We start from the raw sequence: 14,745 nt of genomic DNA, 5'->3' as shown, positions 1-14,745 counted from the left end.
TGTGACAGTTCTTTCCCTTGAGGAGCCTAAGCACTTGGCTAAATTAATGTTGGTAAGGAATTAGGAGACGAGCTCCAAGAGAAAAAGCTGCTTAGTGTGGCTCTTGCTGAAGCTGGTTTTGCTGCTGCAGATTGCCTGGAACATTGACTCTTCATCTCACCATTCGCTGGCTGCACTGCTTGTGTCATGTCAGCATCTTCTGTTTTCAGATACGTACGTTATAATTCAATTCACTGCACCACACTTGAATCTTAATGAATGTGATTGTATGCATTTGTGTAAAGGTGAGGCCTTTACTAATGAATTGGGGGGAGGGGACAGTGGTAGGGGCTTTGAAAGCAGCTTAACAGAATGGGTCCTCTGCATCTTTGTGGTTGTTGCTTTCACTGTTCCTCTGGTATATAGTCCTCAGTATTCATTCACGCTGAGGACTCTAAATTTCTGACTTAGCTGTTGAGCTCTTGGAAGAAAGCAACTTGAAATTCAGTGTCTGGTATGATCTGGAAGAAGATAGGTGTATTCCTTCTACAGTTTTAATTATTCGGGATGTTGAAATGGTGAGGAAATTTATTATGAGGAAATGTGTGTCTTCTGGTCTGTGCTGGGTAGCAGAAAACAAAGTAACTGAAAACACTTGGGCAAATATAGAACAAATATGGATATTTGTCAAGCTTATGTTCCTTGCTTCAGTGGGATGTGTGTATGCTGTTTACCATGCTGACAGTGGCTATGTGCTGTAAGACATCAGGAAGCATGTGCCTCTGTGCTTCAGTGGATCTACCATAGCAGAGGAAAAAAGCTTCCATCTAGCTTTGTCAGTGTGTTCTAGGGAAGCAAGTAGAATTCATACTGGCCGCTGGCCTTCTTTAGTTGTAATGGAAATACTCCTGTACATATGTTCAACAGCATGCTTTCCTTGCTTTCCTTAGGTGGTGAGCAGAGGGGTTTCTTGATAATCGTGAGCTGTATTTTTTAATCTACTGCTCTATCCAAGCTTATCTTTCTCTGCAACTTGCCTTACTCCTTAGTCCTCTGGCTATGTGAGACGTGTACAACCTTAACCATTCATGGGGCTCAGATCTGTGCAGCTCCATCCAGTGCTCCTATCTGTTCTCAGGAACTGTGTTACCCTGTGTTCGTTAATCACAGAATTGTAGTTCTTGTGCACCCTGGATGTCCTCTTTACATGTAGCTGCTGGCATAATTATTATTCTTTTAACTTTCTTTCTTCTGTAAGCTGGACACTTTTGCCTGGAGCTTAGCAGCTAAAGCAGTAAAAAACTGCAGTGAAATGGTAGATGGGCTCTGCATCCTACATGTGCCTTCTGGCATTTGCAAGCAAAATATAAAGGCTGGACTTATTAATGTAGCAGTGAAGTGACAGACTCTTGTCCTGCAAAGAAGAAATCTAATGAGTCACAGAAGTGATGTGAAACAATTATCTTCATTCTTGCCATCTACAGCTGTGTGGACAGAGCCTCATAAGACACAACTGTCTTAATGATATTGACAGACTTTTTTTTTTTTTTTTTGCTGATTAGTGCTGCTTCTTTGTGCCTTAGATGCCAAACAGCTCTTGTTAACACTGTACCTCACACTAATACATGAGTTCCCCAGAGAAAGGTTCCGTGTTCTTACAATCATTGCCAGGCTGGGCAGTCATGTGTGTATCACAGACAACAAAATCATTTGCTTCAGTAGGCTGTATGCCACAAAACTTACATGTGCTACAGGACTGTGGAAACGCCAAATTGTTCTTAGTGTTTTACACCATTCTTATGAGACCCAAAGTCTTGTGCTGATGTGTTCAGCATCAAAGAATTTTTAGGTGGGTGAAACCATGAAGCCAAATTCTACGTGGTTTTGTTTTCCTTGAAGACTGATATAAAATACTTCCCAGCAAAAGATGCACCACAGATGCATTGTTGTTGCTTTTGCAGATAACAGTACAAATTTCTTAAAACACAAATATCTGATGTTTCATTTGTCTTACCTTTTCAAAGGTTTTACTTTAATTGGAAAACCTTCTGGTCTATACATAAGCTCCTCGGGACAGTGTAGGCCGTGGTGATTGATGAATGGCTGTTTTGTGTGATTTAAAAGAAAAATCCAGCTACAGGAAAGTTGAAGACCTGACGAATGTTCAGAGCATCTCAGCAAATCTGCATAGAGTGGGACAGGCCTTACTGCCAGTGCTGACACTGAGGATTTTTTTCTCTTTTCATCCTACAGAGAGTCATGCATCTAAAGCACAGCAGGGGGGCTGCGCCCTTTCATAAGCCTTAAAATGTATGGTGGAAACTTTTATTTCCTTCTCATAATGAGAATCAGTGGCACTTCAACTCAAGGAAAACAAAAGGAGGGCTACTGAGCCATCTGGAATAAGAGATGCTCAAGAAGGGAATAATCAAAAGTATGTTAATAGTTGGAAGGGAAAAGGAGAGACAATGAACAGATTGTCTCTGAAAAACAAAACTCTTTCCTGGATATGGAGGAGAAAACAAAACAAAACAAAAAAAAAAACCCTTTGCTTTTAAGAGGCAGATGTTCAGCTGAACTAATGAAAATAATAGTTTACCAATAAATGTGTTTTATCAACATTCAGAGTGGTGAAATAATGGTTATTGTTGTTCATACAGTGTCAGCTTTAATGAGCCATGATCGAAAGAGATAACAGATAAATCCTGAAAGCTTGGAGCTATAATGCTCAGCGGCAGACACTTCCAAATCACGTGCTGGATGAGAAAAGTGCCAATGGATATTTGGATATTAAAGCAGTATTTCTGGTTAGAATTTACATGCTTTAAAATTAGTCATATAGCTTATTCTTTTTGGATTTTTAGGTTTTGGATTTTTTTTTTAATAATTAAAAATATTAATAATATGATTTTGAAGAGGTCAGTTAAGGGAAATTTTGCAATTTCATTTGTTGAGTAAAAGACTAGAGCTCAGATAATTAAAGTAGTCTGCGTAGACATTTTTTCTTGTGTTATGTAGTGGTGGTTCTTTGGTGAATCCGGATAGAGATGTAATCAGTGATTCTAAGAATACTCTATGTTCTTAATGTTACCTTTATGTGAATGGATTTGGAATAAAGGAAGTAAGAACTGAAGTCTTCAAACTCCAATACCACACGTTTTTAGCATTCCCATTAAAGGAGAAAGCTTGCAATTTTGATTCGCCTTGAAACTTAAACAAAGCAAATGGGGAAGTTATTTGTTTACTCAGGACATACAAGGTGACAGTTTATTAAGTTTATTAAATATATATATATTTTTTTTCCATACTGATAGATTTTGAGGACATGATTTGCAGAAGAATGGTTGTACAAATTCGGAGTGAAAGTCCGTGCTGCCTGGTCTGCCTTTGGAAAATGAATACAGGAAAAGAGCAGGGTGCCGCTTACCCAATCTCCAACTGCTTGCATTTTAGAGATTCCCTACATACAGTTTGGTCTGGGAGATTCTTCTAGGAATCAGAATTCACAAATGGCAGTCCTACTTTGTTATCTTCTTGCTGATTTGCTCATTCTCCTCCCAAAAAATTTACAGGCTAAGAAAAGAGCGGTTGGAATATTCAGGTTAGAAAGGAAGTTGCATCCTTTTGTTCTACTTTAAAGTGAAGATAAGGAGTCTAAAACTTTACTCCTGTTTTGTCTTTCATCTACACCTGCAGCTTCTTTAAGTGCTTTTTAGAATGCCTTTGGCAGAGCGTATTTTAAAAACTCCTTATATCTCAGTACCTGTCACAGTACCAGACAAAAAATTACTAAAGAAAATCAGTGCTCATTTTATTATTCACATTGCACTGTAATTTGAGCTGATCAATTATCAGTTAGCAGCATGTATGAAAGAACGGTACAGACATATAATTGTTTTATGAAAAAAAAAAAAAAAAAAAGAACTTGAGGTTTATTGACACAAAGGATTCAGTTTTTCACTTGTGGATTTTTGCTACCAGAGTTGTGATAAAGTTTGGCTTTTGCATATTCTATTTCTCCTGCAGATAACTGTGTTGGAGAGTACTGACTAGGATTTTCAAGTGAGCAGTTCTTTTATAAAAATAACTTACAAAATGTATCTGTGTTTTACTACAGTGTTTCTGTTTTGTTGATACTGTAATTTTCCCTGATTATTATTTATTTGTTTAATTGTCAGGTTGGATTTTGCAGTGGATACAAATATGAAGGGAATAGAGTCAGGCGTTAAGAAATGTCTTTGAATTCCAGTGAGATTTCTAAACCTTAAATCTGAGTCTTTCACAAAACTTCTAAAAGGAAAAGATGATTTTATGTTGTATAACTACAAGAATTAAGCAAGGGGTTTCTGTCATTGGAAGTAATGCAGACTGTGGAGGACAAAATGCACAAGAAAAGAAAAAAGTCCAGGTCTTCTTCCTAGCTGCAGTCTATTCTGTACTAAACCACACATGTGCTAGAAGTCTGGACATATTTCTCCAACACATGGATATCCTTGGAGATAAGCAGGTATTGTCTTAATGTACCAAACATATTTTAATATGATAAAGTATGGGACAAACAGAATTGTTCTCTGCCAGGTGTTTTGTGTTGGGCAGCCAGACACTATGCAGAACATTCAAGCTCTATCAGACCCACAAAAGCTAACCTGCAATAGAAACAGATGATGAACTGTACTGTCCTTTCAGCACAAGTATAAATGTAAAACTGTGGAGGCCACACATGCAGTTAGAATTCTGATTAAAGATTTATTCCCTCTGTGAATTCAGAGCTCCCATTTTTGCTAATACATTGGAATTTTCTGTTTTTAAACTGAGCAACTCTTCAGTTTTAAACGTTTTATGTATAGTAATTAACTGTTTCCTGCCCCAGGGTACTGAATAGGTATTTATAAACATTAGTAAATAGCTAAATCACTTATTTTCACTCTTCCTGCAGCAATAAGAACAAACTATCCAGTGTCAGGAGTCGTATTCTGCTTTTCCTTAGGTACACAGGCTTTGTTGAGCATTTCTGACAGTGTGACCAAATCATAAGTTAATTTAGACTGGAAAGGGACCTTTGAGATGATCTGATCTAACCTTCCTGGTCAAAGGTGATTATGCAGAACAGGTTGTCTAGGACCATGTCAGCTGGGTTTTGAACATCTCTGGAGGTGGAGAGACTCCTCAGCCTCCAAGTAACTTCATGCAGTGTTTGACCACTGTCACAGCAGATAAGTGTTTTCTTGTGCTCAGATGGAATTTTGTGCTTTACAGTTTCTGCCTGTTGCCTCCTGTCCTGTCAGTAGGCACTATGGATCAGAAATGGCCCCCTTATCTTCCTTCTCTTTCATGAGTAGCATCTTGTCCACCAAAGTCCTTTTCAGAAAAGCTGCTTTTAGCCACGCAGCCCCAAGAATGTACTAGTGTATGATTGTTCCCCTGAGGGACAGGGCTTTGCATTTACCCATGTTGAACTTCCAGCCTTTTGAGGGCCCTACGCCATCATCTCTTCTTTCTTCAGAAGTACCGTGTCCAGCTGAGCATTTCTCTTTGTTGGCTCTTCCATTACCATGTTGCCAATCTAATTCTCTCAGGTTGCTTGAGTGCTGGCTTGACTTCCTTGCCAGCAGGTATCAGGAAGATTAGACATAGTCACTTAGAACAAGCCTTACAAATCCTTAATGTGATTAAGAACTACCTTTCACTTGGAATTTTGTCAAGATTTTGATGTAATCAAAGGTAGAAACTAGCCTGAAAGAGATGTGCTGCTGAAATGTGCCTTGCAGTAAGTGGTGGATAGCAATCTCTCTCTTTCAAACCCCATTCAAAACTGTAGCTAATAGCAGTGCTGGAAGCTGTGCTGGGAGACAAAGGCCGATGTCTCTTGTGAGTGATAACAGAAGGTGTAGCAATTGATGCTGACATAAAGAAAGCCTCCCATAATGCAGCTAGCTACATGCTCTTTGACTCAATGTATTTCTTGTATGAGAGACCCATGTTCTGTAGACCAATAGAAAAAGGCAGAATGGAAGCACAGGCAGTGAATCAAATCACAAATCAAGTTACAATGACTGAAAAATGAAAATTGGCTTTACAGTAGTGTTACTGATTGCATGTTGGAGATCAAGCGTATACAGATTAATTTGCCTTTTTTTTTTTTTTTTTCCTTCCCAGTGAGCTTAATGAAAATTCATTTAAGAACATATTTTCATAATATTTTCTCCTTGAAGAAAATGGCAGGGAGTGATATTGTTCTTGTGTTTATATTTTGTCTCTGGCTGCTGTGTGTCTATGGCATTTTCTTTTGTAACATGTACTTTCATGTGGTCTAGATCTAAGCCACCCAGACACAAGTTAAAAGCTGTGCGCCTCTACCACCAGTCCAGTTCCCCTTGGACAGACATTTTGTCTGACAACTTGTTTGTCAGAATATGACCCCAAAACAGTAAGTGTATCTTCCATGTGAACTTCCAATACACACTGCTAAGCAAAATGGGCAGTCCTTTCTTTTTAAACCTTCTATTGTTAATTCCTCAGAGCTGGAGGGAGTCCGAAAAAAAGCAGTGTAAGTCCTCTCAGCTGTAGACTCCAGCTGCTAATTCACCCAGCCAGACTGTGCTGACTTTGGCAGATGGTTTCGTTTTTAGCATAACATCTTTAATGGCCTACTTCCCCTTGTTGGCCAGGGACAAGCAACAGCTGTAAAATCATCTAAGAGTGCTTAAAGATCCCTATTAAACTTTCCATCTGTGTACCACATTTGAGTTGCACACATTGCCTTGCAGCTCACATGGTTAACTTGAGGGAAAGACAGCCAGAAAGGATCCGGTTTATATTTCATGTATTTATGAACATTATCTGCTGTTCACAATTGGATTTTGAGTTGTCTTCCTACTTAAAAAATATTTGAAGTAATGCAGAAGCACAAAACTCTTTGACACTAACCTCTAGTTTTGATGGTCCCTAAGGAAAAAAAATAAGAGCATGGAGAGGCTTTTAAAATCCCAGTGCAGTGTTTATCTCTGCCAAAACTATCAGAAATTACTACTAATTTGTGCACATAAGGACATAAATGCCAGACTTCAGAGATCCTTTAGAGAGTCCTTGCTTTGTGGATGCTTGGAGTACACAGGAGGCAACACATGGGACAGGGCAGTGGGCAGTCTATGAATCTGGGCCCACGCGTCTAGTAGTGAAAAAATAAGGAATGTTTAAATTAGAAAGGAGAGTCCCATTACTAGGCCCTGAACAGTTTATAGTAATAATGCATAATAGTTGGGGCCAGCCAGTCCAGCTGTGCTTAAATGTGCCTGGAAGGAATGGTCACTCTAAGGCATTATCTTCTGTGCTGAAAGAATGAAGAGGAGCTGGAAGGATGTAGATTTCTTTGATCTATAGGGCAGGAAGAGCTGTTTACAAAACTTTTAAGCACTTAAGGCAACAGGTTAGTTCTTGGTGATGGCATGCACCTGTGCACAGTGCTGAAATAACAGAAAGTGTTAGTTAAGCTGCCTTGGCTAACTGGAACTGAAGAACATTGTATAGAAGGGATTTTCCCTATCTTCATTCATCTTTATTTTTTTAAGTGAATCCGTATGAAAAAAAGAAGTACCTTCTTGCTCATGATACAACTATGAAGTTTGTGTACTGAAAGCCACTTTTGCAATGCTAAAGTACAGATGTTAAATGCATAAATTGTTGGCTAGAAAAAGAATTGAAGAGGAGGGGTAGGTGGTTGAAGTCTTGCACTGTGGAACTTAATACAGTCAGCAGTGTAGTTCAGCAGCCCTACATGCTGGGATGTGGATTCCTTAGTGTGCCCGTAAGTGAGAGGCAAGATGAGTGTGAGCAGTGAGGTGAAAGATAATGTTTGTTGGTGATAGGAAGGTATTCAAGGTAGCAGAACAGGGGCTGACCTGGAAGAACTGTAGTCCTCATGGGACAGTAACTGCAATAAAAGCAGATGTGTGTTGGTGTAGGTGAAGTATGAAGTGATGCATTCAGGAAAAAGACTAGTTTCTGTATAAAGTGACTGTGTCTGAGGTGACTCTTGCCATCTAGATTAAGAAAAACAGTGCAGCATCAGCCAAACAATAAATGTAATTCTACTATTGTGTAAATACCTACATTTCATAGTTGTGGTCTCCTCATTGCAGAGAAGGTCTTGTTAGGAAATTTCAGAGACCAACAAGGATGAGAAATGGGATGGAAATACCTCTGATCTGGGAGCAGAGGAGCTGGCTAAGGTGCGTGTCCATGGAACAGGAGCTTGCTGAGCAGAGGGGTGTAATGCAGGCATGTAGAGCAGCGTCTGGCCAATGTTCCAGCATGGGAGATGAATCTGCCTGACTTCTTAGTTTACAGGACAGACATAGTGGTGGATGGTAAGCTGAAAATCTCTGCTATCTTATGCAGTCTTAATAGATCTTTGAAGTGATTAACATAGTGGCACACTGGGCACTGAGTGCAACAGCTTTCTTTTTTTGTTGTTGTTCTATCAATGTTGTTTGCATCGCTATTAGAAATTTTAGATTTTGATGGAAGTGTTAGGTAAGAAATTTGTTTATTTGTTGAGGTTGGGGTGGTTATTCAATTTCAGTGCCTGGATACATCTCAGGAGCTGCAGGGAATTCTGGTCATAATCATCCTGGGCTTCTGTGCATACTAATTGTGTCACTGCTGGAAGAAGAGCCATTCTCTGGCATTTTATGCAGTATCCCAAGGGAGCTCCAAGAGTTGTTTGTTGTAAAAGCTTTGTGCACAAAGCCTTAATACAGAATAATCCATCTGTTTCTTCCTGGGCTTTTATTTTCCCAGATGAAGCAGCCTCATTTTTTTTTTCCTAGTTCTGAGCAAGGTGCATTTATCCATGTGGATCACACACAAATCAGAAACCTTTTATTTCTAGTGGGCTATGGAAGTAGTTAAACCTCATGGCAATTTCAGTATATACTACTGATTTCTATCCTAACTGCAGGAGCTAAACAGATAAGGATCAATTAGTGGTTATCATTTGCAGTTTGGTCTATCATCATGTTCAAAGTATGCCAACTAGACCCAAAAGTAGTTAAGAGAAATAACTGTTGATGAGTTTTATTCTGTCCTTTGTCACACTGAGATGCTCAGAGTTTTCTCATCACAGGATATCAATGTTAGATAAATAAAAAAATGCTAAATGAAACTTGAGGTTTAAAATAACACACAATGAATGTCAAGGTAATGAAGAAATGTGGAAGGTATCAAAACTAAATCAAATGGTTAACTGACAGACAATTTATTTTTACAAAGTTTACTTCCATAGAAAACGGCAGGAGTGGGAGGAAGGCCATACCTTCGAGCCTGGCAGAACTCAGGAGAGCTTTGCAATCTGCCACCTGCAGGGAGAAATATTTTGGAGTTAATTTGGCAAGAGGATAAATGAGGTAAAGCAAAGGACAAAAAGGAAAAGTCACTGTGACTCCACAAAGTCCTACTTTCTGTGCTTAATATTAGGCCTGATCGTATACCTACCCTCCTTCAGAAAGCATCATAAACCAGAGACATAAAATAGTCAATGGAATCCCCATGGAATCTTACAATCAACTGTCATTGTGCTGTTATGCAGTTTTTATTTTACTAGTGCCCAGAGGTTTCTGACAACAGGAATGTGATGCTTTATTGGAATCAGATGCTCAAAGAATAGTTTAGGGAATTCACTTTTGTAGGTTGTATTGTCTCCTCCTCTTTCCCCCAGTCTATGGGGTTTCTAAAATGATTGCAAATCAGAATGGCAGAGATCACTCATCTCTGTCACAGAAAGGGCTTGTCAGAAAAAATAAAGAGAAACCTTTAATTAAATTGTTACAATCAGTTGTTACAGCTTACATTTAACTGGATACGATAATTAAAAGGTAAGTGATCCAAGGTTGATTTATATGCTAACCACTGAAGTTACATGTTTTGCACTCGGATTTCTTTCTTTAATGTTTTTAGAGCTGCTACATGGCTCACCTTTTTGTACAAGCAAGTTCAACTGAGATACTGCAGCTGCTTTTTATATTTAGTAGTCCATAGCGAAAACATCTGTGCTATAAACAGATTTTTTGGAATTGGCAAGATGCCACAAACATCACAGATTCAGGGATCCATGCAGCTTTTATTCTAACACTAAATTTCCTGCTAGGAAGGAAGTGAAAGTGTGACAAAATATATGTGCTGCTTCATGATCTGTGCACAGGGAGGAATTTATCTTGTTTGTGTATAATGCATTCTTCCTGTTGCCTTGTTGTTAAGTGATACACTCAGGAGCAGTGGCAACGGTTTTGCTGGGACTTACTGTGACTTACAGAGGGTCTCAAGGAGCAATATCTGAAACCACAACAAAGTATTTTGTTTAGGACAGCAAATTCTAAAGGAGTGGGGACCAACATCATGTATGAGAACTCACACACAAATTAAAAGGCATTTTTTGACTGAGATTTCTGTCTTAGCAGAAGAGAGGTTTTTTAACAAATTTGTGTTGCATTCTTGATTCTTTCTTTAGAGTTTGTTTCATGCTTCTCTCCGAATCAAGAAGACTCAAACCTTGCAGTTAATTTTGGGAAACATATTAAAAGATGTAGTGTGTATGTATGTATAGAAAATCATCCATTCAGCAATTCTTGGACAGTTGTATGCATGGGTTCCAAGTAAATGTAGCTCAGTTTCCTGAAGTAGAAATTTTGAATTTTTAACATAAGTTAGTATGTATAGTATGTAGATAAAAATACATACTGCTTTTTTTTTTCTTCTTTTCTGTATTTACTCATTTTTCACTAATACAAAAAGCAGTATTTCTGGAAATGTGTGGATTCTCAGTTATCCTGTAAGTAGAAAGCATAACCTGATGCAGCAATTCATGAGTGAATTTCTGTGTCCTAAATACTGATAAACTGCACCAAGGTATCATTCTGTTATGGCCAGATGGAGTCACCTCTTTCTTCCATATCACTTCTATTTTGTCTTGGTTTTTACCTCAGTGTCGTGTTTTTTTTAACAGTCTCCAATTATTTTTCTTCTTCTTTTTTTTTTTTTTTTTTTTCAAATGCTATTCTACTTCCCAGCACAAACTTGTGCTGAATCTAAATGCGGGACCAGAGACACTCTTCAGTAATTTTTCTTAAGGGTCAGATGTTAAGCCTTAAATGCAGTAGATGAACCCAGTAGGTCTCAGGAAATGCATCCCTAAAGAACACGTCTAAATTCATAGTTGTGTAGTAAGTATTCATTGAAATCTTCTGAAGGTTCAGTGAGCTTGTATGCACCCACATCTTAAGGCATTGTCCTTGAAATGCATGAATTATCACTAAATCTCGTCTCATCCTTCCACCTCTCATGCAGAAGTCTCTTGCAGTACACCAACAGAGCAAACTATTGTTAAAGATTAAGCTAACAATAAAGCTATTGTTAAAGATTAAGTCTTCTGTTCACTGTTTTGCTCTGGTCTTGATTAGAAACTATGCAGTCCGTGTTGAAGAAATCAAGTATTTGGTCCTTGCAGACTATCAGTCTTATCTCACTGCAGTTACTAGCAAGGAACTCTGCTCTGGAACTGCAGGTGTTTGTTATCGTTGTTCTTTAAATACTTCCATCACCATGTGAAGATGTTGCTGTCCTGTGTTTATCTCTAAGGGAGAAAAAGGAAGGCACAATTCCTTAAGCCTGTGATCTCAAGGACTAGTTAGTATCTGTCATGTATAACAGGTATTCTCCAGATGTAAAATACTCCTGTAACAAACTGAACTCATCTTCCTGGACCATCAGTCGCTGGCCTGGCCTGTTAACCAGCATGAAGATCTTCTGTTTCAAGGCACACTGAATTGGAAATCCTCACTGGGTTAAGAGGAGGCTTTAGGCATCTGTTATTGACACTGCCTCCAGGATTTTAGAAACCAGCAATGCAAACAGCTGTCTTGTGAGTAAATAGGAGGAAGATAACAAATCTGTGTTATTTATGTTTTATTCACGCCTTTTCTTCTGTGGAAGAGCTGGCTTAAGCCTAGAACCTATGGATACTCTGTGCCTCCTGCTTGAAGATATTTCAGGATAATCGCTGACCATACTCTTATATGCTTTCTTTAAGCTAGAAAATTGTAGGTGTCCAGATACATAAGGCTGCCAGCACTTGTCAGGTTTTATGCACAAGTTTTATCAATTTGAAATCTTGGTCTGCTTTCTGTCTGTGTTAGTTGCAGCAGGACCATATAAATCTCCATAAGCCTAAAAGGTGATTGATGTTAAACACCTCATGAACAGTGGCAGAGATCATGTAAACTTAATTAAACATATAGATAAAAACGTACAGACATTGAGATGCGAAACATAAGGATGAATGAACGTTTTATCCTGAGATGATTAATGTTAAACATACAGATAAATCAGTCTCTTAGCAATAAACTGAAAAATGTGTTGTGCTCTGCCACTGAACTGCAGTAATCACTCTTGCTAGCAGAAGTAGAATGCAGAGAATGGCTTGAGAGCAGCTCTTAGGAAAAGTATTTGGGGTGTCAGTTGATGAAAGACTCAACATAAGGTGGCTATGTGTGCTTGCAGTCCAGAATGCCAACTGTGTCCTGGGCTGCATCAAGAGAAGTGTGATCAGCTGGATGAGGGAGGTGATTATACCCCTCTGTTCTGCTCTTTTGAGGCCTCACCTGGAATACTGTGTCCAGTTCTAGGGCCTCAACACAAAAAGGACATGGACCTGTTGGAGTATCAGAGTTATCAGAGGGCTGGAGCACCTCCTCTACAAGGATGGGCTGACAGAGGTGGGTCTCCAGGGGGACTTTGCAGGGGCCTTTTGGTACCTGAAAGGGAGCCTATGGGAAACTGGGGAAGGACTTTTTATAATGCAAGTAGTGACAGGATGAGAGGAAATGGCTTTAAACTGGAAGAGGGTCAATTTAGACTGGATATAAGGAAGAAGTTATTTACTGTGATGGTAGTGAGACACTGGAACAGGTTGCCCAGAGAGGATGTGGATGCCCCCTCCCTGGAAGTATTCAAGGCCAGGCTGGATGAGCCTGTGCACAACCAGGGCTAGAGGGAGGTGTAGCAGGGAGTTGGAACAAGGTGATCTTAAAGGTCACTACCAACCCAAACCATTATATGATAAGTCTTAGAGTAGGTTTCTAAAATTGTGCTAGAAAGAACAAAAAACCCTATAAAACCCTGTTTTCAGTTAAATTGTCCCTGTATAATAAAAGTACTGTGGGGATCTGAATTGCTTTTCAGTTTTAGTTGTGAAGTAAAAGGAAAGGCAGAAGTGTGAGCAGTATCTATTGTGTGTCTGGGAAGTGGAATGGAGATAAATATTGTTTGTGCATGCACAAAGAGTTTTATTAATTTGTATGGAAAGCAGATATCTTAAATACACTTTCTGGTTTTGGTTTTGCTCTTTTTCAAGATTTTCAGATATGAAAATAAAGGTCTATTGACTGTTTTCTTTTACATGAAATAAATAGCTTCAAAGAAAAGAAATGAAGCAAAAACAATCTTTGCTTTATTTTCCATTCAGTTCTGTGATACTCAGTCGGCATTAAATGGAATAGCAGAAAATGTTTATAGGCAGTTCACAAGACCGCAGAAAGAGTTCATGCAGCTGAAACTGTTCCAGCATAGAAATACTATTTACATAATAAATAAGATTTCTATTGATGATTCCTGTTCTGATATTGCCCATAACTAATGGAGTCTGGGGTGTTTCTGCTTGAGGTCATATTCAAGGCTTTCGAAAATCTTTATTATTCCAAGAAGTGGTGAGTGACAACTGAATGAAGGAAGATGAGGTAGGGAAAGAAGGAGAGTGCATTAACCTTGTGAAAGATCTTTTAAAGGGGAAGTTCAATTTTTGCTCAGGTAAAGAAAATTGTTACTCTGGTAAAGAGTGCTTACCTTTCACAGCTGAATTTGGTAATACAGCAAATGGATGTACTTTTGGCCAGGTGTGTTTTGAAATATTCCTTTCATTTGTTTCATTTGCAGAGCATTTGATTTTTATGGATGTCTTTTCATTAAAAACTTTGACTACTGCATTCATCTTGGAAAAATATTTTGTTAAGCTCAAGTCAATGCAACCTTTGAAACTGATGTTGTAACTATCCTTGGCTAGAGGCATTGCAATAATCTTATGCTGCTTAGCTTTGTGATGCTTTATAAGAAGAAGGATATTTCACTGACTTTCCTGACCCATTTTCAGGGTCAAGAGTTGGTAAATCTCTCCATTTCCAGGTACCAGATGCACCCTTAGGCATTTAAAGAGAGAGCTCTTACCTATTTAGGACCCATTGGAAGAGTCCATTTACATCATTTGGACTTCTTTGTACGAGCAATTGTAGGTTTTGAGTATCTTGTAAATCCAGGGGTCATTGGGTTGTGCTTTAGTAAAGTTTCATCCGAACATATGCAATCAAAATACAAAAATTCAAAATTCACCCTTGTGCCCCTGGCTGAGCAGGGAAAGGCATCAGTGGCATCTGGGACAAAGTTCCTTGGGCTGCAGCTGCAGACTTCTGAAAGGCAGCTGTGGCTTAGCATCCCAATGTTTGAGAATGATACAGTGTGCTGGGAGGGGTCAACTCCTTTTTCTCACACTAATGGATCCATTCAAGTTTACAACTCCTTTAGCAGCTGCAAAAGCAGAGTAGTAAAAAAGCACCTGTTGTGTTATCCCCAGATGCACTGATATAAAGGCACAGTTTAGTTGAAAGCAGCTCTGGAAGCCCCGAGTGGCTCTTGCTTATCAGGCTCCAGATTTCTCTCCCAGAT

General features: G+C 38.9%; 1 protein-coding gene across 12 annotated transcripts in view; it reads left to right on the top strand.

Moving 5' to 3' along the window:
- The window catches only part of MOB3B (MOB kinase activator 3B), a 73,387-nt gene that overhangs the window by 38,043 nt on the left and 20,599 nt on the right, over nt 1–14,745 (top strand). For 11 of the 12 annotated variants that reach the window (XM_015849915.1, XM_015849918.2, XM_015849924.2 and 8 more), the window contains one exon: nt 12,651–12,746. The exons of the other annotated variant lie outside the window; for it this stretch is intronic. In XM_015849915.1, the coding sequence (XP_015705401.1) occupies nt 12,651–12,746 (96 nt within the window). The remainder of the gene's footprint in view (nt 1–12,650; nt 12,747–14,745) is intronic. 12 annotated transcript variants of the gene reach the window in all.

The sequence above is a fragment of the Coturnix japonica genome, chromosome Z (assembly GCF_001577835.2).
Source record: "Coturnix japonica isolate 7356 chromosome Z, Coturnix japonica 2.1, whole genome shotgun sequence".
Lineage (NCBI taxonomy): Eukaryota > Metazoa > Chordata > Aves > Galliformes > Phasianidae > Coturnix > Coturnix japonica.
The sequence above is the reverse complement of the archived record's forward strand: the minus strand, read 5'-3'. Positions and strand labels throughout refer to the sequence as shown.